This window comes from Podarcis bocagei (assembly GCF_964188305.1).
Source record: "Podarcis bocagei genome assembly, chromosome: 6".
Lineage (NCBI taxonomy): Eukaryota > Metazoa > Chordata > Lepidosauria > Squamata > Lacertidae > Podarcis > Podarcis bocagei.
The window spans coordinates 59527225-59553773 of NC_138130.1; the positions used below are offsets into that span (position 1 = coordinate 59527225).

Genomic DNA, 26549 nt, shown 5'->3' on the forward strand with positions numbered 1-26549 from the left:
AATTTGGTGGGCTTTTCACACGGATTTCACTGAAACTTCCAAATTGGCTGGTATAGTTTAAAAGAATTACAGAGAGGTCATTCTGGACTCTGAAATGCCATTTATCCCATGATGCTCCATAGGTTTCTGTGTAGTAAGGCTTTCAGTGTGTCAGGCATTGTTGTAGCACCATTGTAGCATGTTGTACCACAATGTGGTAGAGAGACTTCCATGCATATGTGGCAGATTCTAGTAGTGAACCCACAACTTGCTTGAACCAGAACTGCTAATAGATTACAGATGTTGGTCCTGTTTTAGGTACATTTCCTCACAAATTCCAGTTTGGGCAGAATTCACCAATATATGTGGATGAAACATATTGAAAGAATTCAGGATAATTTTTCTAGACTAGTCTTGAAAAACTGTGTCCCCTAGATATAGATGAAGGACAATGGCATTTTTTTGACTCATAAAGTTATGGGGTTGGGTTTTTTCTTCTTATTTTTATGTATAACAACACTTCACACAATTTCTAAGCAGAAAGCATTTGACCTATATCTAAAATATACATCTTTCTGTTTTCTCTATGGGTAGCTGTATATACAGGAAAGTCCTCAGTGCCAGATATATTCTCTACGACTCATCAGATGACTGTATTCTTTATTACTGACGATTCTGTAACTAATAAAGGATTTGCAGCCAATTTCACTACAGGATACCGTTTAGGCATGCCAGGTGAGATTCACACATTTTTAATCAAACATTTAAAAAGGGCACATGAATCTGTGAACAAAGATTTGTTTCTGTGAAATCCTATGCATGTCTACTTAGAAGTTAGTTTCATTGGGTTTAATGGAGCTTCCTCTATTACAGTGTATAAGGCTAAAGCCTTCAAATGTAATTCACATTTATCAGGACCTCTGTTGGGCTAATCTACATCTTACACACTAACTTTCAGTTATTCTGCCTAGCATTAGCCAAATGGCTAATTCTGTACTCCAAAGAAGCTCAGCAGGGATGATTTGCTGCAGAGAACCAGTGGGAAAAATTGCCCTCTTCTCACTTTCCCCTGAGATTCCGTGTCAACCCCATACACTTCTGTTTCCTGTGGGATGCCAGGCTGTGTTTCCCTTAAAAACATGGGTCTAAGAAAGCATGGGCTTTCAGAGAGGAAATGGTATGAAGAAAAGGGTTAAGCATCTCCCTGCTCTTTCCCCACTGCAAATCACCTTCCTCTGATGACAGATGGAGGAACGAAGAAGTGGCTGTTGGGCTAATGTTGGTTAGCAGGGTAACCTAGTATCTCTTCACAAGAAGAGGTTAACTAAGACCCATTTTGAATTGTAAGTCCTTCTTGCAGGAGTTGCAAGAATACCCTTACACATGAGAGACCAGAAAATTGCCTCAAGTTTCTAAAGATAAAATGGATTCAGATTGTGTTTATTAACATTATGTAGAATTCGAGTTCAGTACAATAATTAAAATGCTACATTTTTATGGCCAATGATACATATTTTTATTTTACAGATCCCTGTGGTCCCAATTATTATCAGTGTGGAAGTGGAGAATGCATCCTGCTGGTTTACCTTTGTGATCAATCACAGCACTGTAAAGATAATTCTGATGAATCAGACTGTGGTAAATCTTTATTTCAAAAACAAAAAACAAGCTACCCACTTCTAATACATGTGACATTCTTGAATAAGTAAAAAAAATCCTCAATAAGAAATTGTGAGGAATTCAGGGAGGAAAGTAGATGTTAAAAACTTTGCTTTGCTATCCCAGCTTGTTCACAAACCTTTCTTACCTAAGTGTAATGAACAACTTTATCTTGTTTGACGGTGACATCACCATGCCTTTCCTGTGCTAATCTCTCTCAAAAAATGTGAAGAACTAAGAACAGAGATCACTAGTTAGAAAACTAAGTCATCCTAACACTTCTTCATGGAATTTTTGCTTTCACTGGAGAAGTGCTATAACTCCTGAGCTCTTATACCTGTAGAGTGGATTATAGGATCAAGCAAAGGAATTATAACAACAACCAAACTGGATGGCACAAGTAGGCAAGAGTACATTTGGAAAGATGTACTGTTTCATAGTAGATATGCCCTGCTTGCACATCTACTTTTTTGGTAGGTGAAGGGCTTTTTGTGTGTGTGTGTGTGTGTGTGTGTGTGTGTGTGTGTGTGTGTGTGTGGCAGTACAAGCTGCTTTATCTCCATGGGAACATCCTACCCACTGATTTATATTTAATAGGCTTCATTCCACTGACCCTACTGAAACTTTCACACAGGCCAAGATTCTCGACCAAAATGTAAACCATGTTACATGCTGCTGTATCCATACATACACAATATTTAAAGCAGACTGAGGCCACAGAGTGAAGAGCCAAATGTACTCTGAGCTCTGTATGCTCAGTATCTATGCACATACCCTCTCTGAATTAGTATGCCCTGGGCCAGAGAATACACATGATGTTTTGTGAGCTCTGTTCATTTTAGTGGAAAAGGGACTTCAGTACATGATATCCCTTAGACTCCTTGTGCAGCTCGGTTTCCACTGAACTGAAAGAAGAAACTATTGAGGGCTGAGACTTGCAGCCTCATATCTTGAACCAGAATGGATTCATTCTGAGACAGGGCCTTCCTATACACGTAGGAGCTGTGGATTTACTGCCTCTGCAACGTCCTATTTATTCACTTCAATGTTTGTTTAAAAAGCATGCTTAGGACTAAATTCTCAAGCTCACTTTCAAGCAAACGAGTTTAGGATCAAGTGTAAGCCTGATAAAAGTGTTTGACAGGAGCATAAAACAGCTGCAGGGGAGCACCATTTCAACTCTTTTGCAACACATATGCGGGTTACTTTGACAACTATGACAGCTGTTGTCACAGTACCATCTGTGGAGGTAGTTATTTCCAAAATTAAATGTTCCATACATAGCTCTGTTTCTCATAAAACAGAAATAATGGTCTCTGTGCACCAATTTATATGCAGAACTGATGTTAAAATGATGCTAGGGTCTGGTTTTTTAAAAAAACGAAATTGCTCTCACAGACAAAGAGCTGTCTGACACAATCGTTTCTGTGGGTGGATGTTTAGATTTGGAGACACGTATTTCCTTGGCTTATGTTAGATAAATCATAACTGTTAGTAGTGAAACTCTTAGACATCTGTTGGCAGGTATCTTGGGCTATATCATTAGTGGTATATGTGTCCAAAGGCAAAATACAGCTCCTAATACATCTTATCTTGCTATATTTAAAGAAGACGACATTTTTATCAGTAGTCTACTTTTTGTAGCAGAAGCTTATTTTTTTAAAAAAACGATACTTCATTATTTTTTTAACAAATATGAACCTGCAAATGTTGGCAGTAATTTCTATAGAAGGTTTAAAATCTGAATAATACAAGTATTTATTTGCTCAATTTTACTCCCATAAAATTGTGGCTGTGGTTATGGTTAATTGAACGCCTATCCCTAAAGTGCAATATGAAATACTTTATTTGCATGTACTTTGCTACTGCAGTGACCTTTCTTGTTCCTCTTTTATTGGTCAAGGCATTCGTAAAATCTTCTGTCCATATGTTTCCTCTAACAGTATACTTATCATACAATCCACAGATGCACCTAAGGGATGCTAAGCAACATACAGTTGCAAGAAACTGATAGATGAAAGCTTTTTACTGGCCATTCAGGAGTTAACCATGGTACAGTGTCAGCCACCCTGTTTGTGTTACAGGTAATGGCTTCATGATGGCAATGGTGTTTGCTTCAGGACCCAAACGTACACACAAACACTATGGCTGGCTTCAGAGTAGCTTTCTAAACACCTAAATTAGGGAGAAGTCTTAGCACAAGTCTTAGTTCCCTTTTCCCATTCTTGGCTAGGATGCCTTAAGTTGAGCCCCTCTTCATGAGTGGAAATATCCTACAATCTATAGTGCACTGTTAGAAGTTTACTTCTGAGTCTATTTACTTTGTCAACAGTGCGCTTGGTCAATGGTTCTCTCAGCTTCAATGAATTGGTCCAGTTCAAGGTTGAGAATGAATGGTACACAGCTTGTGCAAATGAGTGGGATGAACAATTGTCAAGCAGTGTCTGTCACTGGTTGGGACTTGGGTAAGTAAGGCTGTTTAATACATTTTGTTTCAGACTGTATATGCTTCATAATAGCTATATCTGGTAGAAGACTGGCCAACTTTGCAAAGGACAGTATACATACATGTGTGATTAAGAAAAAGGTAGATGAAGAATAGGGAACCTATGGCTCTCCAAATGTTGTTCGGCTCCAGTTCCCATCAGCTCTAGCGGAATCATCAGGGATGACAATAGCTGAAGTCCAGTTATATCTGGAGGGCCATAGGTTTCCCATCCTTAATATAGAGCATCATTTTTAGTGGATCAATACTATGAGGTTATATATTTATATTTTTGTTCTTCCACTAAGGCACTTCTTGGAAAGGGCAGTGGGCAGCTTATGACACTGCTTTGAGAAAGAGCAGGGATGCAGGAAGGGCCCTAAGACTGGTACCCTCTCGAATGTGTTGTGGAGTATAGCTGATTTAGTTCCGCAAAGTCTATTACAAATAAATGAAACTTTCATAACAAATGCTGAATCGTTCAGAAAACCTGCATTGGCCAATGCACTCTGCCTTCTTTCTTTAGTTTTAGAAGACATCTTCTTAGAGGGAGTGTTACCAGCATCTATTAGTAGCACTATTTTAAAGAAAAGTACAGAATGCTATAACATACAATTGATAATATCATCACCATCATCATCTTTAATCTTAAGGATGCTATCAGCATGAAGGAGGCTGCCCGTCCATCCTGTAGCTGCCAGGCACTCAGAGGCCCAGCTCCCCCTCTATACACCTTCTCCTCTGCAGGGACATGCACCTGTTAGGAAATCCACCCCACAGATGGTTTTCATTTACAGAATTGGACTGAGGATCACCTCATTCTGAGACAGGCTTTGCACCATGGCCACCTGGGTGGGCAGCCTCAAATGTTCTTGTAGGTATCATTCCAGTCCTTGCCATTAAGCCAAGTAGGGTAGGCTGCTAAGGACAATGATTTTCACAGCAGCAGTAGCAGCAAGACACTTGCAACACCATTGCTTGGCAGGAGCACCTGCCAGGCACACAGCATTATCTTGGCATCAGCTGTGACCTGCTGGGAGAGGAGGGACCTCTTCTTAGGATACCAGTGGGGCTGCTGTGGCCAGAGAGGCTTTCCCTAAGAGGAGCAATGGCAACCATGAGTTGTTTGGTGAGATACACTAGCAGGCAACCCACCTCACTGGGAATGGGGGTGTTGCCTGGTCTTCTGTTGAAGATCCCCCTACCTGAACTGACTTTGCTTTCTGTGGCTGCTGCTCCTTGTGGGCAGTTGCTGCTGTTACTGGATCTCCAAATTACAGCTGCTACTGCTGGTGTATTCCTGTGGGGGAGAAAAAGCTTGGGAAAGAGATGTTAGCATGCCAATATTGTTTCTTCCCCATTTGCACTTCGTTGGAAATGTGTTCAGAGTGCCCAGTGTTTGTGAAGTATGTTCCCTGGAGTGTTCACATGGCCCCTGCTGCACCCCTACCCAAGTGCTCTTTCAGAGTGGTGTGGGACATTAGGGCGAGCTAGGACCAGATTTCTGAGGTTTGGGCCCTCTCTATTGACTTGTGTCCTCTCTATTGATTGTGTGGTTTGAATTACTCCATCCTTTTTGCTGGCCTCACTTCTGCCAGGGTGTCAGGCAATGTGATTGAGTAGAGTTAAGATGGATCCTAAGTCACATTGTGGCAGATCTTGGATCTGGCTTGCTCCCTAAGCCATTCTCATTCATTTCAATGGTTCTACTCTGAATAAAATATAGCTGAATACCACCCTAATATTTGAAAAACTGCATGGGCATGAGCAAAGGGAGTTGCCATTTGATGCCAGTGATGTCCTCCTGAGCATTGTCCAGTAGCTAATGAGACTTGCAAGCAATGCACTTTAGCTTTTTTCTCTCTTGCACTGAACTGGAGATAGCACTGAACTGAGCAGCTAAAACAGCTTGTGGAGCAGGCAGATCTTTTAAAGGAGTTCATTTTTTTCAGTTGAGATTTATGAGGAAATTCACTTTTTACTTAGCCTTTTCCTGAGGAAAAAGACTAACCGCTGATCAAATTGGAAATGTCTGGTCTTCCCATGGTGACAAGGAGAAGTAAATCAGAGGGGCTGGGCATGTGCTCAGCATCATCCTTCTTGATAATGACTTGAGGAACAGTGTGTAAAACTGACCAGCTTAACAGAAAGAGTGGTTTAGGGCTGTCTTTAGCACAGTGTGTGCGCTTCAGCTAACTGCCAACAGCATCCCCGTTGCTGGAAATTTTGGGGGAAGATGACTATGTTGTATTCTTTTTATAATGGATGTATTGTATTCCGTCAGACCCTCAAACCTCTGCACATATCCTGCTGCTTCCAAGCACTTTGGTAAAGTGGCAAGAGCAAAGTCAATCATAAAATCAAAGAAACTGCAGATAGAAAAGACCTGCTAGGTCACTTAGTCCATCTTCCTGCCAAGTGTGGGATTGTTCTCCAGCTGTATTTCCACACTAGTGTTAGCTAGCCTAGTTTTCAGCTTCCAGGATATTCTGCCAATCGCCCAATGACTTCTGCATGTTTAGCCTTGCATTCTAGAGCTCTGCTGATATTTGGCCTATATTTTCATTTCCTCAATATTTTATCGCAATGGGCATGAAGAGTCCTACAATACACAAGAGCAAATCATGTTTGAACCGTCATACAGATCTTCTAAAATTAAATGTTATTTTAGTCAATGGTAAGTAAAATGAAAGTCCTAAGGGTTAGACATTAACCTTCTCTCCTGCTCACCTAAATTAAAACATGCTAGGATTTATAAAATGGAATGGAGTTCAGGAAAAAATATTCTAGCTTTCATGGAGAAAATTTGCACTATACTTTCTTGTTCTAGTCCCCAAAGCCTGCTTTAGGTATAGAAGCTCAGGATTTCATGTGCAATGCTTACATCCACAGATTATGTAGCTGTTTACTACAATCAAGTACAGTAAAATAATAATAATAATACGTCATTTGATATGGTTGGAGTGAAACCAGGGAGTGCATTGGTCCATGTAGAGCATCCTTCCTAACTAACCATTTTCAGAATACGTAATGAATTTTACCATCATCACTGGTTGATGATGAAAACTGTACAATTTGGCACTGTGAGTATTTATGCCACTAATCTCTCATTTTGGGAAGGGAAAGGAAGAAGGTAAGTGGATTGATTCCCTTTACTCAAATGGGTTGTGTCTGGCAAGTTCATGTGTAGTCTCATTCCAGAAACAGTACAACACTGTGATAGGTACAGCACTTTTTGCCCTTGGCTGGCCAAAGTACCATTGTGATCACAGGAATTGTTGGCTGTCTTATTCTTACTGCTCAATTTACTGGCCACATTTCTCCATACATCACAGATGTTGTGTGACATGTATCTATAAAGGGAAGATTCCTTGAGGAAGAGGAAGAAAGAAATCCATCAGACCATTTCTTAAAGCCACTGCTATATTAATAAGACATTTGGCATAATTGTTTCTAGAAGGCTTATTATTATTATTTTAAAGAATATATTCCAAGCATTGTTTTCCTTTGTAGAAGTGTGAATAGATCGTATCCTGTCTTATTTGATCGGGCAGGACTTTTTGTGGAAGTTACAAAAGCAGTCAACAACAGTTTAATACTAACACCCAAGTAAGTATTCTAAACTTATTATGATGAACAATTGAAGTTGTGCTTAGGGCACATTGTTATTTACAATATATATTTTTTCTTTAAATTCAGCTTGTCATCTGATCCTTTCATCTTTTATAAAAAGGGATCATGCTAGTGGCATTAGGAGAGGGCAGAATCTGCAGGTCAGTCCCAATGGTATAGTGGGGGCTGGGTTTGCATCCATTTTTATTTTTATTTTTGCTTGCATCTCTTCTGTCAAAGTTAGTCTTCCTTTTTCTTCCCATGTGGTCAAGACTTCCATTTCCTGAAGGAAGCCTTCTTGCCTGTAACAGCTACCTTTGCTCTGCTTGTTAACTATGCTGGTATCTTCTTGGCTCTAATGGTACCTCTTGAATTGCAGTATACATTCTACCTGAGCTTATTGCGATTTTGAACAACCTCCAAGTCCTCTGGAGATTTGACCCTGTTGACTTTGCCTTTCATCTTCCTTTTCTACCACTCTCCTCACAAGCAGTGTGTGAAGCAAGGCCAGTGAGGGGTATGGCCTGGGTTGAAGGCATATGGTTGGGGATAGGGTGAGAGGGGAGTTCCCAGGGCCAATAGTACTAGTTACATCAGGTGGGAAGTTCTAGGGGATTACTATGGGTAAGCAGGGGGTTGGCAATAGAGTGAGGGGTTGGATGGAGGAGGCAGCCTTGGCAAGCAATGCAAGCAGGGGCAGAAGCCCCTAGTCCAGGGGTCAGCAACCTTTTTCAGCCATGGGCCGGTCCACCATACCTCGGACCATGCGGTGGGCCGGACTATATTTTTTTGGGGGAAATGAACAAATTCCTATGCCCCACAAATAACCCAGAGATGCATTTTAAATAAAAGCACACATTCTACTCATGTAAAAACATGCTGATTCCCGGACCATCCGCGGGTCGGCTTGAGAAGGTGATTGGGCCGCATCCGGCCCCTGGGCCTTAGGTTGCCTACCCCTGCCCTAGTCTCTCACTGTGTGTATTCTTGTGCAGTTGTCTTCTATTTGTCTGCAAATTTTTATCCATGATGCTTGTTGATATTTACTGGTTTGTGATGTGTTAACTAATGGCACAGTCACAGCCTCTGGGGCTCAGATGAATTGCAGGCTAATGAAATATTCTTCAAGCCCCTGGATCACAGAAATACTAGAGTCGGTTTGATCTGTGGTCTTTTACTGTTCTGGAATCTATCTTCTTTTTTTCTTGACCAAATATTTCTCAGTCTTCTGAGCAAAGCTAAGATAGTCCTGACAGAGCAGAGTTATATCTATGTAAGTATTACAACATTTTTAAATCTTTGGTCACACTGATCTCTAGTGGCAAATGACTGTGTAAACATATAAGAAAGCAATACTGTTTTCTTTCTAGAGTACTGAGAGTCTATAGACTATTTTAAAATGTGCATACATACTCCCTAATACTAATGATTAAGGAAGTACAGGGTTTGGGGTGGCTTTTTTTGTAGATTATCCAGCAGTGGAGAGTTTACATAATCCTTAAAGATACTTGCATATTTCAAACAAAAAATATTAAATGTATCTGGTGAGAAGCACCATGTCACAAACCTTATGGTGTTCCAACAGGTAATGAAAATCTGTTTTCGCTAAACAGCTTAAATACAATTACTGTGTTCTCATTCTAGGGCAAGTTGTCTCAATAATTTAGTGATTCACCTGCAATGCAACAATAAACGTGAGTGTATGAACATTCAAAAGTTTAATACATAGTGCCTGCACCATGTACATTTTCTCTTACCATATTATATGTAACAATATGGTTTTTTTATATTTAACATGTATAAAATAGATTTCACAGGAGCAAAATGTATTGTAAATCCTAGCTTAAGTTAGGACACCAAAAGGCAGCACAAATAAAATAATCTTTAAGTGTTTCCAGAAAATATCCATCTTCATGCTACGTGAAGGCTGTAAGAGAAAGCATTTTTACTATGGGCAGTTGCTCCAAGTATCTGTCTCTGACCTCTGTATGTATAGTAAACTCAAATAATGTAGCTCTGGGTAATCCTAGAGATCATGAACTGATCATAAAGAAGGCAATCTCAAATGAAATTCCAACACTTTGGAAAGACATTATACTTCATTCTAGATTTTGAGCCCCACAAATGACATGGATTTAACTTTAACCTTTTCTTTTACTGGTAGCATGTGGGGAAAGGCTGATTACTCAGGAACATGGAATGAAAATTATAGGTGGTTCTGATGCTCCAGAAGGTGCTTGGCCTTGGATGGTCTCGTTACGTTTCAATTCCAGGCCAGTTTGTGGAGCATCTCTTGTCAGCAATGAATGGCTGGTCTCTGCTGCACACTGTGTTTATGGGTAAGCTTGATTCTATCCTTAATTTGTAATAGGTACCTGGTTCTTTGTTGTCATAATATTTTTACTTCTGATAGCTTAAGCAGGAATTGGGAATTTAGGAAGTTGTTTTATACCAAGTCAGTCCATTGGTGCATCTTGCTTAGTATTCCTTGGCTTCTGTGTGACGCTGTTTCTTAATTTAGATTCTGTTTATGTTGTTGTTTTATTGTAATTTTAGCATGTTGTTTTATGTTGCTTTGTGATTTCAAATAAAAGGCGGTATAAAAATACTTTAAATAGATAAACACATTGTCAATGCTGACTGGCTGTGGTTCTCTAGGTTTCAAACAGGGGTCTTTCCCAACCCTATGGGGACATAGCAGGGCGTGAGCATGGGACCTTTTGCACATAGAGGTCAGTGCTCTACAACTGAGCTATGGTGCTTGATTTGCCATTTCAGGGAGAGCCATAAGCTAACATAAAATGAGGGTTGAGTGGATACATGAATCTGACCCATCTTTCAGGGGCCACTTTTGTCAGGTACATGCCTGATTCTTCATTCTTTGCAACCCCAGCTTTAATTTCATAGAAACATAGAATTATAGAGCTGAAAGGAATCACAAGGGACATCTAGTCCTACCCCCTGCAATGCATGAATCTTTTGCCCGATGTGGGGCTCAAACCCAGGACCCTGAGATTAAGAGTCTCCTGCTCTACCAGCTGAACTAAACTGGGCTTGCAAAGGATGGATCTTTGCAGCCATGGCTTGAATTCAAGCTGGGGCTGCAAATATTCCTGTCAAAACTCAGCACCACTTTATGCAGAAATCAACTGCAGAAGCTCAAATTGGGAGCTCCTGCATAAATCCAGCTGGGCTAGGTTTTTGGCACCAAAAACAGCCCTTCTTGCTGGGTAATATCAAGAATGCACTTTAAGGCTCCCCAAGATTTCTTTGCAGCCTTTGCTTTACTTGCCCCACACTTGATGTCATATGGCATCAGCTACAGAGCAGGTAGATGTGGCTTGGGGAAAATGGCCATGACGCAATGTATGACCCCATTACCTGTTTTAGCCCATGTCACTCTCATCTTAGATCATTGGGGGTGGGGTGGGGGTACCCTAGACCTTGAAACTGACAAATCTTCAAACTCAGCAACATGAATGATCAGGGTTAGGGATCATATCCAATTTCATGTTGTATCATTTCATTATATCAACATTTAATCCTAGTGCTGCAAAGGGCTCATTATCCTTGTTGCATGCTGTGTTTCCTGGGATTAATCTTAGCTCTAGTCAGAGCTGGCCCACTCATGCTGCTCCATCAACAATAGCTAAAGCACACTCCTTGGAGGCTGGATTCTCCACCTTGCTACCAGTGGCCTCTTGGTGTATAGGAGACACTACTGATTTCCTCCCTTCCCTAGGGAAGAAATGGTGGGGATCAGGAATCTTCACCTGCCTGGTGTGATTCAGTGGGCCCTTTCCCCACACCACAACAGCCTTGGGGTAAGGTTGATTGGATTCCCCACCTTGTTCCCAATGTAGATCTTTATTCTTCCCTTTTTCCTAATGCAGAAATTCATTCACCTCTTCATCCCTTGTGGGAAGGTGCCATTTTGTAGTTCGCCTCAGGTGCCAAAATGTCTTTCTAGTGAAAATGAATCATATACATTCAGCCCCCCTCTTTCAATCAGGTTTTATCAGGCATCTTGGTGTAATGCTCATTTAAGAACTACAAAAGCACTGTTGCACATAGAGACAATGAAGATTGTTCTGCTATATAGACAAAAGAAGTGTGTAAATTCTTCTGGCAGATTTCCCAAAGGTTAATTGAAAATAGCCATAATCAGTTATAATTCTTCATTTTTTCCATCTAGATTTATTAATGTTATGAAGATCTTCTGGGCAATTCAATGCCTTAGCAATTAAGGATATGCTGGCATATTGAATGATTTTTTTAAAAAAAACAAAAACTAGGCAAACTTACACAGCATACTTCCACAGCATCATGTGGGTCTGTCAATCTTTTAGATATTTTAGCTGCCTCTATCAAGGTTTTTGTTGCCTTTTATTTTCTTTAACAAAATGCTGCCTTTAATAGAGCTGACACAAAGCAATAGCTCTGTTTTACTGACAGTTACACTCTGGGGCCAAAATCACTATGAGCTGATGTGTTAATGAGGTGTTAATGGTTTTGGAGGAGATCAGACTGCTATGGTAGTATTAGAAGCAACTGCATTGTCATCTTGGTGTAAAGGAAAAGTGTGTGTGGAGTCAAAATTAGGTTCTTTGGATTGACTTCACCCAGTTTTTGGCATGACAAGCAGAAACTCAACACTATTCATTTAAAAATCACAATATTTCTTGGTTTCCAAAAATACTTGAGCAGTGCCAGGCATTTCCTTCTAGTATTTATATATTTGTGTGTGTGCATATGTAAATATATATAAATTATTAACATATATTTAACATTTTGCTGATTATTTTTCATTTCAGTTCATTTTTTATCAGTGTTGATCAGATTACATATTACTAAAACCTTCTACAGTATATCAGAATGTGAACATATTTATTGTAATGTATCTAATACAGTCAAAACTCTTCACTTCTAAAAATGGAATCCAGTTTGATTCTTCAATTTACTTGCAACCTTATATCTCATCAGTTACAATAGGGGATATAAGCAAGTAACGAGTGATTAATGTAAAGTTATCTACATGAAATATGCTATACCAGGCTAAGTGTTCCTACGTTATTTAGAATCACTTGAGTATCTGCATTACTCATCCAACATGTTGCCAGTGGTGTCATTAAGAAATGACCTCATATCTTCTAAAGGTAGATTCAGCTTCACAACCCATCCATGTAAGGCAAAATAAGCCAAGGTATTCATGTTTGACCACTCGAGCAATGAATTACACTCTGCAGTGTAAGTGGTATTAGCAAGCACCCCATTTGTCACTGACCAAGCTGTCATTTAGCCTTTGTCATAAAAGCACAATAATATACTCCTGAGCCCCCTTCCTTTGGCTGCTATAAAAAGACCCCTCTTTTCTCAAAGCTGCATAATAGATAGTACTGGGCTAGACGGTGATCATGTCTCTGCAGTGGAATAAGTACATCAGTTATCCTTACCTCTTTGATTACACCCCACTTCCCAGTGCTATGAGACACAAAATACAGGCAGTGGTAAGTCAGGTTAAATTAAAGTCTGTAACTATCAAAAATATTTTTCTTTATTCACAAATAACCTAAAAGCTGCTTAAATATGAAAGCAATGTACAAACATTTTGATGTATTCCATAATGGTGTCCCCAGGCACCATAGTTCCTTGGCAGAAGCTGAAGCCTTCCTGTTGGATCATCCCTCCCTATGTGGTAAAACCAGACATGGTGTCCTGTGCACACCCAGCCAAGGAAGACAAGCAGCCAATAGTAAATTCTTTATTGACAAAAGCACACAATTACAGCGCACCAGATAGAAATGCACACATGCTTCTAGCGTCTACGTAGCTAGCATTAACTTTCCCAGGTTTGTGCTGGGTAAAGCAATTGAAGCAACTGTGGGACCAAGCCACTCTGACCTCCACCACACAGTTTGTGTAGCCTTGTCTGACAGAGTGCGCAGACACAACCTGAGACATGAAAGTTGTCCCTGTGCTTTTTTTATACAAGCTTCCATTGGGGGCAGTGTGGCAGAAGAGACCCAAACTACTTCTACCTCCATTTCTGACATGCCCTGTCCCCCTCCTCCAATTCTGGCTGCTTCCACCCTGGCATCCCACAAAGTTTTGGGTGGTATGCAGGACACAATATTAGATTACCTTTCTCACAGTAGCAAACAGATTGCTTATTCAGTTTTCAGGCTGTGTGTTATTTTTGTGTTAAAATAATATGTCTCTCCAATTTTAATATGTGGGAATCTTGTAAAAATTTGGCATGCTCTGGTTTATATCAACAATACTGTCAGACCTCCATACCCATTTCAAATGATACAGTAAGAGCCCATTGCATGGTCCAGCTGCATTCAAATGATTGAGACATTGTGCAAAGTGGTGTAAAAGTAGAAAGTAACAGAAATTACATGTCACAAATTGCTCAGATTTGTTATTTGATCACAGTTGATTCTGACTCAGAATATTTCTTCTAATTCCTCAGGAGGAATTTAAAGCCATCTCAGTGGAAAGCCGTACTTGGTGCGCATAACAATCTGAATTTGTCATATCCTCAAATAGTCATTCAAGAGATCGATCAAATCATCATAAATCCCCATTACAATAAGCGAACGAAAGATAGTGACATTGCTTTGATGCATCTTCAAATCCAAGTGAATTACACAGGTGGGATCATTTTCTTTTCCTGGTTTCTTTCATATGGTGAAGTGATTTAGAGTCAAATCTGGAAGAACTTTGGAAAGTTAAGATACTACATGTTTCCAATAAAATAATAAAATAGACCTGAGTAATGGATGCATCCTGGACTCATTGCTGTGGAGGAGCTGCTTGTATAATGACATCACAAAATGGACATAATGGACACTGGAGTTGAAACTGATTGATCATTTATTTTTCACAGATTACATTCAGCCCATTTGCTTCCCAGAAAATACAAAACAATTTTTGCCAGGAACTAATTGCTCCATTGCTGGCTGGGGAAGAACTACAAATCAAGGTACGTCATCACACTGTTAAAAGGCCCTATTAAAATCCGGAGCAGAACTTTTTCTCTGTGTTTTTTTGTCTATGTGTTTTGGTATTTTCATGATGCAATCAATACAAGGTACTTGAAGTAAATATATGTTGCTATGCAGAAAATTTTTTTCCTTATAACTGTCATAGCACTAGCTGCAATAGAACAAATTATACCCCCCACCCAGGAGAGCTGTTGGACCAAAGTATGGGCCATAAGAAGAAAATATAAGCCCTTTTATTCCTCTGTGGGGCAAACAACAGATTGGGTGTAGAGATTTTTATCTGGAAAATGTTGTGCAAGGAATTAGTAATTTAGCCACCTGCTCCAATCAAATTAGCAGATCAAGGTGGCTGCTTTTCAATAATACATGGCATGTAGTTTAGCCCTGAATAAATAATGCACATTGCAACCAATATGCATAGATCTGCACCTGTTAAAAAGGACAGAATGCAGTCAAGGCCAGGGTTAAGGAAATCAGGAAACATCAATACATGATGCAAATACATAATGCCTCATTTCTCACAAATGCCTACCAATCCCATCAAGTTGCTCCATGGAGAAGAAAGTTATTTTTTCCATTCTGATATGTTAGTTTGCATGTTGGCCTCTGCTTCTAGACCATGGTTCACCGGCAGATGCACATGGGCCTACAAAGACCCTCCCTGTCATTCACAAGGTATCTCTCTCCACTGAGGTTCATCCTGAAAGAAGCATTTTATTGTAGACAATGGAAGAGGTTGTGCTGTGTGCTTGGTTGCAGGAGGGGTGCCCACAACACTTTCTCTGGTTTGCAAATGTGCCCACAGGCCTTCTGTTCTAGACTATGCTCTCAATTATATGTATAAACAAGGGGCTATATTTAAAGATACCAATAAATCAGAAACAGCAAAGAGTTTTCTCGCACTTAAAAAATACTAGCTGAGTTGTTGTCACATTAGCTTTTATGGACATGAGCCTATTTCATTTGATGTATCAAGTATCCTCTTCATTTGGCAAACACATAGATGTTTACAAACAATAAAAACCGTAAATCGAGGGCAGCTCTAGTCTACAAAAGCTCGTGCCACAATAAATCTGTTTTGAATGTGTCACACGTTTTCAAACAGATATTCAATTATCCTTTAGGAATTATTTGTGACTTGCAAGAAGTTAAAGATGATTTTCATTGTTCTATAGAGAAATATTTTGGCTAAATTTTTGTGCAGTATTAAATGGAATGCTTTTGGTAGTGCAACCAACATAAATCTTCCAGTTTTAAAATAGTTTAGTTTCAGTTAACAGCCTACAAATTTAAATGTGATTTCTCGCCCACCCCCCTTTCAATTTTCATAGATTCTTGTGGAAAACTAATCTTAGGATTCAGCTAGATTTAGTCTTAGCATTTCATTCTTACAATTTTATGGCTTTAAATATCTTGCTTATTTGTAGTTTAATAGAACATTAGTATTTCATCTAATACATTTGTATTCGATCATGGAACTCAAAGAGACATAGGTTCTCAGGCACTCTCCCATCTAGGTACTGACTACACCAAAACCTGCTTAGGTTGAGCAATCATGTAAGGACCCAAACATTTGGGGGGGGGTACCCTTTACCAAGGCTCAGAGATGCAGCTGGGACCAGCCAGCAACCTCATTTCCATGGAAGGTAAAATGGAAGCTAAAATGTAAACCAACAATGAATGCATTTCTTTTGACACCCCATTCAGTCCTAACATGTTAATTAATTTCAATGGGTCTAAGATTCTATGTGAATCAGAGAATCAGAGAACTGAAGAGTTGGGACGGATCTCGAGGGTCATTTAGTAGGATCCCCTGCAAGACAGGAATCACAGCATAGCTGAACACCACCCAAGTTGTGTGAACGTCAATAGTTGTGACAATCTTTGTTTTTAACAACTAAAAGGAGATGACTGAATAAGAAGACCACCTGGCTATGTTAGTCCAAACTTTAAGCCAGTCTGTGCATTATCACGGCTATGCTCATGTACACATCTGCTACAAGCTCATCTTGTTGACTTTCTAAGAGTCTTGCTGCAATCCCAAATGTACAGACATAAGTAATTATAAATGAATAATTCAGGTTTCCCAAATGTAGGTATTTAAAATAGGTGTGTGTGTGTGTGTGTGTGTGTGTGTGTGTGTGTGTGTGTGTGTATATATGCATGGATATTTTTCTTTCACTCTTCATGTGTTTGCAGCAGAAAATACCTGATATATGTTGTTTCCTGCAGCAGTTATGAAGCTTTCTACTCATTATGGAAAGCTAGCTGCTCATAGACTTCACTGGATTTATTAGCACGGTAACACAGGAAGTATAAGGCATCTATAAACTGTCCGTTGGAAATGAGCAATGTTAGAATGAATGAAAATATTGCTTGAAGAACTTGTTTTACATTATGCATCAGGCTCATTCAATGAATATGTTTAAACAGGTTCTGTGGCAAGCATATTGCAGGAAGCAGAAGTCCCTCTTATAACACATGAGAAATGCCAGCAATTGATGCCAGAGTACAATATTACTGAAAATATGATATGTGCAGGATATGATGAAGGAGGAACTGATTCCTGTCAGGTAAAATTGATAACATATGTCTTTTCTGCTACAATACAGCTGGGGAAACCCAGCCAGATGGGTGGGGTATAAATAATAAATTATTGTTATTATTATTATTATTATTATTATTATTATTATTATTAGGCACATTTTTTGATTCTGTGACCATTACTTATGGTGCTAAATGTTCTATATCATAATTTGATAACTGATAAATGGAAAAAGCATTACTTAAGTTGGGAGCTTTCTTTAAGGACAGCATCATTATCAACATCATCATTATCTTACTGCTTTCAATTCTTCTCATTTATGACCTTAGCATACTTGAATTTATTTAGAGAAACAACAACCTCTAGGCTCTGTCACCTCCAAGGGAATACAAAGCAACTACTGATAGCATTGCAGGCCATGGGCTGCTGTCATCCTCAGATTGTTTCTAAAGATATTCTGCCGTCTGAGAAAGGCAATGTCTATTTCTCCAATGCTTACAAAAACCCTTCTGACACAACTTTCATGCTGGCTCAAAGAATTTAGCTTAAAGTAGAAGCTCATGCAGAGGGTTCTGTTAATACTGCGTATAACTGACAGGCATCTCAGTGAATGCTGAAGGCCATAGCAAATCCCATTTTAGCTTTACATAGCGTTTTGTCTCCAATTAAAAACAAATGTATGTAACAATATTTGTCATTCCAGGGAGATTCTGGTGGGCCACTCATGTGTCAGGAGAATGAAAGGTGGTTACTGGCTGGCGTGATATCCTTTGGCCGTCAGTGTGCTCTGCCAAATCGTCCCGGCGTTTATGTGAAAGTTTCAAAATTTGTTGACTGGATAAAAAAGACTATCCATTAGACCATTTAATATATATACATATATATATATGGAAAACTAGAGGGTTATGTTCAACAAAGCCACTCCATTACTACAAGGATTTCCACTTGTTCAGAAGAACTTCCACTGCCTCTTCTCCCCCTGTGTTTCCACCCCCCACAATAAGTATGTTCTGGGGACAACAGTGTCCTGTTAGGACTACAAGATCAGCAGAGAAGGGCACCACATTCAGAAGTGCAGAGAACGGTACCCCAGGAGATAGCATTCTCCATGGCAGCCCCTAAATGGTAGAACTCTCTCCCGAGAGAGAAGTGTCTTGCATCTTCATCGATCACTGTATGCTATAAATGCACCTCTTTACCTTGAAACATCAACTGTGACATGTATACCATAGCATCATAGAATTGTAGAGTTGGAAGGTACCCCAAGGGACATCTAAGCTAACCCCCTGCAATGAAGGAATCATAGTCTTTAAAATGTATTTTTGTAGTACTGAATATTGTTCATGCCTGCTCTCTCTGCTTAACTTTCGTTGTGCCTTTCTCATCACAAATAAAGTACTGAAGACGCTGCAAGTAAGCCTTCCTTCTGTTGATTTTGGTTACTGGGAATCTCAATCCTGAAGTATTATTTAAGATGCTGAGGTAGAAGCAGAGATTTCTGCTGTCAAAAAAATGTTCCTGGAACAGGCAACTTTGGCAGAGCCGTCCATTTCTGAAGGTCAAAACGCAACACAGCTTCACTTCCTTACTGCAAGGATATACCTACACAACCTCCATTGGTGTTGGATCATTAGAATGACTGTACAGTAGTTGTGCTTTTCTGATAATGCACTGTAAGAAGCTGTTCATATAAGCTTCTTCTCAATTGCCACATACATCCCTCCCTCAACTGCCACCGCCTTTGAATATCAGTTGTGCTTCCCAGGGTCTTGAAAGGATCAGTGACCTAGAAACTGTGATGCACTGGGACAGTGTCTTCTCTCTCCCTCCCAGTACAGGAAAGAGGAAAAACACCAAAACAAGGAGACAAAATGTCCCCCCTGTACCAGTGACTGGCTTCTTTATACTGGACCGGGGGGGGCAGTTTATTTATTTAGATCATCAACAATTGTTCTTAAAATCTAGTTACTTGGCACAGCAATAACTAGCAATCTTTGCCTGGCCATCCCCCCTTTTTTTTTGTTTCCATGAATTGAATGAATAACTTATCACAGGCAGAATGACTCAAGTTGCCCCTGGACAAGCATAATATAAAAATACCCTTTTTGCTACCAAAGTGTACTCATTACAGTTCATCAGTTTGTTTCCCCGTGGTTTTGAAGTTTATCCTTGCAGAATAGCACAGTGTTGCCATTGTCTTTAGTAATGTAAGTCAAAGAACAACAGTAAAATCACCTCCTATTTCAAATAAATAATCCTACAGTCAATATTTTTATCAAATTTTTATGCAAAGATAAATTATTTTGTTACACTGTAAATTTATATTAACTGAATTTACAGTACACCCATTAATAAGAGACAATACAACGTATGAGAAACTAACAAGGAGGGAGTTAAAATTTAAACTAGAAATGACTGTTTAGAAGTGACATATACAGAAGACATTTTCCCATATATATTCCAAATGCTCTTTCCATCTCATTACTATCTGTAGCAGAGTCAGTTTCCATAGCAAAATAAATGCATTCTTTTTTTCTTTTGGAGTGCCATGTTTTGCTACTGAATTCAAAATCAAACATTGCATATAAAAATGATCTGAACAATTGCCTCAAGGGGGAGCTTCCAGTTCATTTTGCTGATCCATTGCAATTCCAAGCCATTCCAAGCTAATATCTGACATGACATTATAATAGATCCTGAATGGAAAAGTGTTATTCCTGCTTTCTTTTCAGTCATATCTCTATACCTCCATGCTGCTGTCTTTCCGTGCATTCTTAGAAATCCATAGCGTAGACTGGTCCGGACTGGTTTTTGTTCTTCCTTTACTGGAAAATTAGAAACACAATTGTATATACATGCATTTATTATGCATCTATTCCTTTCATATGTTCATGTAAGTATGCAATGAAAGATGGGTGACGGTGTACAAAAAACAATTGATAAGGCTTTCCAAATGGTCTCTGCTACTAATGTTGCTTGGTTGGCCTCCTGTAAAAAGATTATGCACTTAGCCGCTGGAAAGTGACCTCACACTTGACAGGATGTTTTTCTTGGTAAGGAAGTATACAAGATGAGCCTATCAGTGCTGTGCTTTCTCACAGATCTATCATCTATATGGTCCTCAAAATCTATGCCCACCCTCAGGCAAACCTTAAAGTCTAAAGCTTAGATCCAGTAAGCTTCGTGTGGTACTTTACATATTTATCTTACAGTACATTAATTCATTACCTGATCTATAGCTTCTTTGTATTGAGTCAAAAATTCCTAATGGTAATTAATAGCCATAGCTGTTGAATCAGCCCAGTGGCTTTCCTTCTTCAATCCACCATTAGCAGTGTTATACTTTGAAACCAGTTTTGCAGTATGCATTTATTTCTCAGCTAACCTAAGGGCACTACATCCATAATGTGGAAGCTTCTTTTCTATGGCTCCATTCAAAGGCACAGCAGCTAAAAGCCTAGCAATACATTTGAGTCCTTCCCATACAACTGTTAGTCGTCTGAGATGCATGGGTTGGGCTAGGAACAATCTGATAATAAAAGCACAATTGATCCCAACCACATTGTGCTAAACCTTTAGAATTTGCCACAGTGCCATGGAATGAAGCAAGGAAAAGTTACTCCCAATCCAGTACTGCTGCTTTTAAAGGACACCTTGAGTGGGATGTCATCTGAACAAAGGTAGCAAAAATATGTTCTGAGCCAAGTGCATAGACTGAACTATATCCATAGATATAGAGCAACACAATTTCAAGGTCACCAAACTAAATGAAGCCAACCCAGCTCCTCCTGGTGAGGAGATTCTGTCCCTGTGCAAAGTTTCTTGGAAGAGCGTTCTGTAGATCACAGGAGTTGCCAGGAATCCTAGCTCTACCTTAAAAATACAATCATAGAAACTGAGAAATATACCAAGTTAGAATCTAAACTTTCTGCAAGGCATTCAGATGATAATGGAGATGAGTCACTGAAGCAGTTTCTCCTTGCTTCCCTAGAAGAAAGGAAAGGGAAAGCCACTAAGCATGAATGAGTTGCTGGTTTGCCATAAAGCACAGGAGAAATCCTCAGTGTGGATGCTTCTCGTGCCTTACTTTGGTTTTAGCACTACCAGTGGGACCATCACAACTTTTTCTTCCTTTGAGAGCAAGAGCAATATAGCATCCTGTTGGAGCAGAACTTGGTGTGTTCTTGACATAAGTTTGCTGCTGAAATGGCATTTGTGCGTCAACTCCTACCTCTCCTTGCAACTTTCAGTCAGATATGCCTGTGTTGTTTTCCCAACCCACTTCAGCTCCACATCTTTGACTGCAGCCGATTGGTTAAGGAAATGTGGATGATGTAAGTCTGACTAAACTTTATGGGGATGAGGACAAAGCTCAGCATGGGATCAAATCCTTGTATTCCTGCCATTGCTCTTTCTTCTGCATAGGTAGCAGTAGCAGCAGTGGCTACGCCCTTGCTTGCAGTGCAGAGAGAACAGTGCCCACAATATTCCAAGACTACATACTGTGGTGGCTGTGTGCACATCATACATTTAAAGCACATTACTTCCCCCATAGAACCCTGGGGACTTTGGTTTGCTGAGGGTACTGGAATTGTACCTCTGTGATGGGTTAAACTACAGTTCCCAGGATTCTTCAGGTGGTGTCATGTACTTTAAATGTTTGGTGGGTACACAGCCTGTGCCAGAGAAAGTGTTTCAGCTGATTCAGCCCTAAAAAACAGCCTGTTCCTGCGATCCCTTTGATAACAGAAACTAACCAAATCTTCAAAGCTGGGAAACTCACTGAGTATGATTGACCTTGATTTCTTCTTAAACAGACTTTTGAAAGGAAAAGCTAGGCAGGTATCAGAGCAGGGTAGAAAAAGTAGTAAGTTCAGTTTTGCATTGTAATCAAGTACACAACAAGGACCTTTTCTTCTATGTAAGGGCTGTTTGCTTAGGCATTGGGTTTAAATGTTAGTTTTCTAGTTTCTATACTATAGGTGTGTGGAAGCAGCAGCCATCCAGATGTTGTTAGACTCTTATCAGCCCCAGGCAGCATGGCCAAAGAGCAACAAAAATGCAAAATGTAGTCCAATAACATTTGGAAGGCCAAGGCTCCCCATGACTAATCTACAAAAGCAACGAGTTCTTTACACTAGCATGAGAGCAGCATTAACTTACTTAGAACAAAAGGTTTTGCAAACTCAATATACCTGCTATTAATGTTGAACACATTATCTATTTGACTATGTGGCTACATTATTAAATGTGGACTTCTTGCCATTTTAGTCAAGGCATAACACTGGAATAATGTTCATTTTCAAGTGCAAATGATAATGGCCTTGCTTTGTGTGTGGAATGGCCTTGAATATGAGTCAGTTGGAAGGATTAATTTTATAATACATGAGCTTAAGTTCCAAGACACTCTTTCTGCCCAGCCATAATAGTTACCTTTTATGCAGCATCTGGAAACAGCAAGTCCCGAAAGCCACTAATATCAACAACAGCAGTGGTATAGTAGGTATAACAACATAAATTAAATTGGGAATTAAACCTACAAGAAAAAGGGTTTCATTATTGTATTTTGCTTGAAATCATAGACTCTGCTTGCACAGGGTCAATCTTGTACTGCACCAGTCAATCACAACAATCAGAGATCTCTTAAGCCAATGGCTCACATGTATGAACTAGCGTGATCTAGTCCATGAAATCTTACAACCCAAGAGGTATCCAATCTTAAGAACTCTACTCTTCCAATTTTCAAACTGTAGACTGCAGAACACTACCCTGAGGCTCTTTCAAGGCATCAGTGAAAAAAATGGTTGTGGCAAAGACATGAAAGACAACTTGCCCGCCTCTAAAGACTTTTCCACTTAAAGTACAACTGTAAAAGTTTTGAGAGTGTCCCAGGGTTTATCTTCAGTCCTGGCCAGGGCTTTTGGTTCTCACCATTTCCTTTCTGTGTTGAGCGGTGGCAGAGGAAGCAGGGAGTGCTGAACCCAGTCCCATGTATGATTGGTAACCGGATGGTCAACCCAGCACGGGTGCAGGTTGCTTCAATAGTACCCCACCTCCAGCACTACCTAACAAAGTAGAGGGAAATGCATGCCCCATACTTCAGCATCATAGCTGTAGGCAGTTGTACTCAGCAAACAACCTCACAAGCCACCATTTATAAAAGCCAAACAAACAAAACAAGAACCTGATTGGGAAGGTGCAGAACTTTAGCAAAAAGTTGACTTTCCAAAACTTGTTCATTAACCAAATGTTTTGTTAGATCATTTTTTTTTAATTAGTTATTCTGCGGTCCATTAAGCTTAATGGACTAGATTAAGACTTGAACATGCAGAACCCCCTGCAATTCATTCACTGTGTGTGGCTCTGGAGTAAGAATGAGAGGAAACTGTGGGAGAAAATACTTGGCATATTGACTCTGGCTGTTTTCGATGTGATGTCTATCCTTGACAAAAAGCATTTCCCCTTAAAAACCCAAGTAGAGCTATTTGCCCTGCAGCAACGACATCTTGAATTCTTCTTCTTTTTAAAATCCCAGAGCTCAGGTTCATTTTAGTTTCTGGGAGTACAGCCAGTTTATTCATATGATGAATAAGTGGGGTTTGCATGTCTGCAGTCTATGCTTTATATTTAAATATTACTCAGATATCAGAATCATATGCATCAATTACCAGTTTCAGTAACAACCACTGGAAAATGATCTTCTGGCTTGCTTGAATCGTGAGGCTTCCCTGCTGGCACCGTTGGCTGGGCTTCTGTGAAAGTAATTACATATTTTAACAAAACAAAATCGAATTCCTGTGTTGGGACATCTGCACATATTACTGCACTTTGCAAAAGCTCCAAAGGCAACAGGATTAATCAGTTTTGAACATGAATACGTGTAGGTGATAAACTCGTCTAAGGACTTTACTGTAACATAGGGATAACATCTGGAATAAGAGTTACGAACTGAAATATTCCAAAATGTATCCATACACTTATAAAAACATATATGGTAACTATTATTCTCTACAGGATTCATTGTTCAGCTGTTCCATGGCTACTCTGCTTTTCCAATCTATGGATTGTTTTGCTTTTGGAAATGATGGATGAGATTCTATTGCTTTACCATTGCAACTCAATCCAAACGTTTCTTACCATAATCTGGATCTGCTCTGTCTCCTAATTCTTTTTCTAGGATGTCATCTGTTAAAATAATATATAAACAAGGCAGGGAGGAATAGGTTGTTTACATTTTTCAGGCAATCCTAAATTTAAATAAACAGCTTTTCAGATACTTAAAACCATATGTTGACAATTGTGTTCAGTAGGATAGATTTTTGTACTTAAGGACACAATACATCCTGTAGCATCTTAAGAAGTACTTAATTAGAGTTGCAATTCTATACCTACTTCCCTTGGAATAAGTCCCATTGAACTCAATGGAATTTATTTATAAGGAGATATATATACTACTGTATGGATAGTTAATGCAAGATCCTATGCTTGAGGCAGAAAATAAAATAGTGTGTAATGATTAGTTTAACTTCTGCTAAAATTTAGGCCCTCTGTTAAAATTTGAACGGGGTGATGTTGCCTCTTAGTAACAGAATAACATAGTACCCCCCTTGTTTACATTTTATCTTGCTTCTATACACTAATCCAACTAAACAGTGAATTTCACCTGTCTTAATGAGATACATGGCCTGCACTAGGGTAAAGTCACCAGGATTTTAAGGGTTTGAAAAATCAACCAGAAATCACACACAACATATGAAGCTCATCTTCAGCATTTCCTACCTGGACCATATTTGCAGATAAAATTGTGCTTCATGTTGCATCTGTCATCATTCCATTGGTAAAGGTAAGGCCCTCCCAAGCCAGGATTTGCAGTTGGTTGATGATACATCACAACACAAGCTTCGCTCCCACAGGAAGGCTCATCTGTATACCAATTTCTATAACAATACACAAATTACAGTAAAAATTAGTTTGAAAACTATTATTGCTTGTGAGTCCGTTTTTGCTTTGCTGGATCTAAAAATGGGAGCAGGAGTAGCTCAGTGGTAAAGCACATTCTCTGCAGGCAAAACATCCAAGGTTCAATTCCCAGCAAGGACTGAGAAATACTTCATTCTGAAGCTTTGGAAAACCACTGTATGCCTATGAAGACCAGAGGTAGCCAACATGGTGCCTTCAAATGTTGTTGGACTACAATTCCCATCATCTTCAGCCTACATAGCCAATGGCTAAGGAAGCTGCGAGCTGCAGTTTAACATCATCTGAAGGACAGCATGTTGACTACCCTGGATATAAATAATACTATGCTAGATTCCGTGATGGAGCAGAGAAATGGGAAAAGTGAGACAAAAACAGAGAAAATTGAGATTAGCATTTATCTACCCACTTAGTCACATTTCTATACATGCTGCCAGCATTTGGTGGGTATTTCACTAGTAAACATTTCTTTCTTTATAAATTACTAATACATAATTCATTATTCTTATTTCACAGGATCCATTTTCTCTTCAGGGATTATGGGGCCCCAGGGCAATATCAAGTCTGCCTAGCAGCCCCAAATCCCCTTTTGGTCTCTGTTTGCAGCAGCAGCAGCAGCAGCAGCAAATGACACAAAATATTTACCTGAAGAGTGAATTGCTTCCATCTGTCCACTTGTAAAGATCAGGGCAGGCACTTGATGTGGTTTGTCCCTCTCCACTTCTCCACAGCCCGATCCAAAAGTCCCCGTCAGAAATGCCGAGGCCTGATTTTGTGAGGTTCTGCAGCATGTTTTCTATTAACTTTTGCTCTGTTTCACTTTCAAGGCTGAGGAGTACTCCGCCATCTATTTCACAGGCCAGGCGAGCCTCCTGGAATCCCAGACGTCTGGACAAGTCTTGAAAATAGGCTATCTTGTAGCAGGGGTGTGTTGAATCACCATAACATATCTTTTGCCCTAAAAAAACAACCATACACCAATATAGAGACATGCAGTTATAGGTTAATGGAGCCTTCTTTCATAGCAAAACAGTATATGAATGACATCAGGCATACATTCCCCTACTCTCGCACCATCTTTTATTTAACTTTTCCCAGAATTCCATGCTAATGATTGAAAAATTAATAAACAACTCAAAAATGTTATGTGCCTTAAAAATGTAAGAATCTGATAGGATAACTTTTGAGACAAAATAGGTACAATATTCGTGAAGGTTACAACCCACAAGTGCAGACTAAAGGGGGGGGGAATCAATGAATCATGTGTACATTTTCATTATTA

General features: G+C 39.5%; 2 protein-coding genes across 4 annotated transcripts in view; one reads left to right on the plus strand and one right to left on the minus strand.

The window, feature by feature from the left end:
* The window catches only part of TMPRSS15 (transmembrane serine protease 15), a 53090-nt gene extending 33946 nt beyond the window's left edge, over positions 1-19144 (plus strand). The window contains exons 17-26 of one of the 2 annotated variants that reach the window (XM_081199622.1): positions 574-714; positions 1507-1617; positions 3971-4103; positions 7637-7732; positions 9380-9429; positions 9900-10074; positions 14211-14392; positions 14628-14723; positions 17179-17318; positions 17994-19133. In XM_081199622.1, the coding sequence (XP_081055748.1) occupies positions 574-714; positions 1507-1617; positions 3971-4103; positions 7637-7732; positions 9380-9429; positions 9900-10074; positions 14211-14392; positions 14628-14723; positions 17179-17318; positions 17994-18149 (1280 nt within the window). In that variant the 3' untranslated portion in view covers positions 18150-19133. Of the gene's footprint in view, positions 1-573; positions 715-1506; positions 1618-3970; positions 4104-7636; positions 7733-9379; positions 9430-9899; positions 10075-14210; positions 14393-14627; positions 14724-17178; positions 17319-17993 lie in introns of both variants that reach the window. The other variant, XM_081199623.1, reaches the window with a different exon arrangement.
* A 158-nt stretch (positions 19145-19302) lies between these two features.
* Positions 19303-26549, minus strand: part of CHODL (chondrolectin) — a 37417-nt gene continuing 30170 nt past the window's right edge. The window contains exons 2-8 of one of the 2 annotated variants that reach the window (XM_081199712.1): positions 25913-26225; positions 25070-25227; positions 24428-24475; positions 23959-24042; positions 22724-22826; positions 21199-21277; positions 19303-20115 (exon numbers count right to left, since the gene is read on the minus strand). In XM_081199712.1, coding sequence (XP_081055838.1) covers positions 20113-20115; positions 21199-21277; positions 22724-22826; positions 23959-24042; positions 24428-24475; positions 25070-25227; positions 25913-26225 — 788 coding nt within the window. In that variant the 3' untranslated portion in view covers positions 19303-20112. The remainder of the gene's footprint in view (positions 20116-21198; positions 21278-22723; positions 22827-23958; positions 24043-24427; positions 24476-25069; positions 25228-25912; positions 26226-26549) is intronic. The other variant, XM_081199711.1, reaches the window with a different exon arrangement.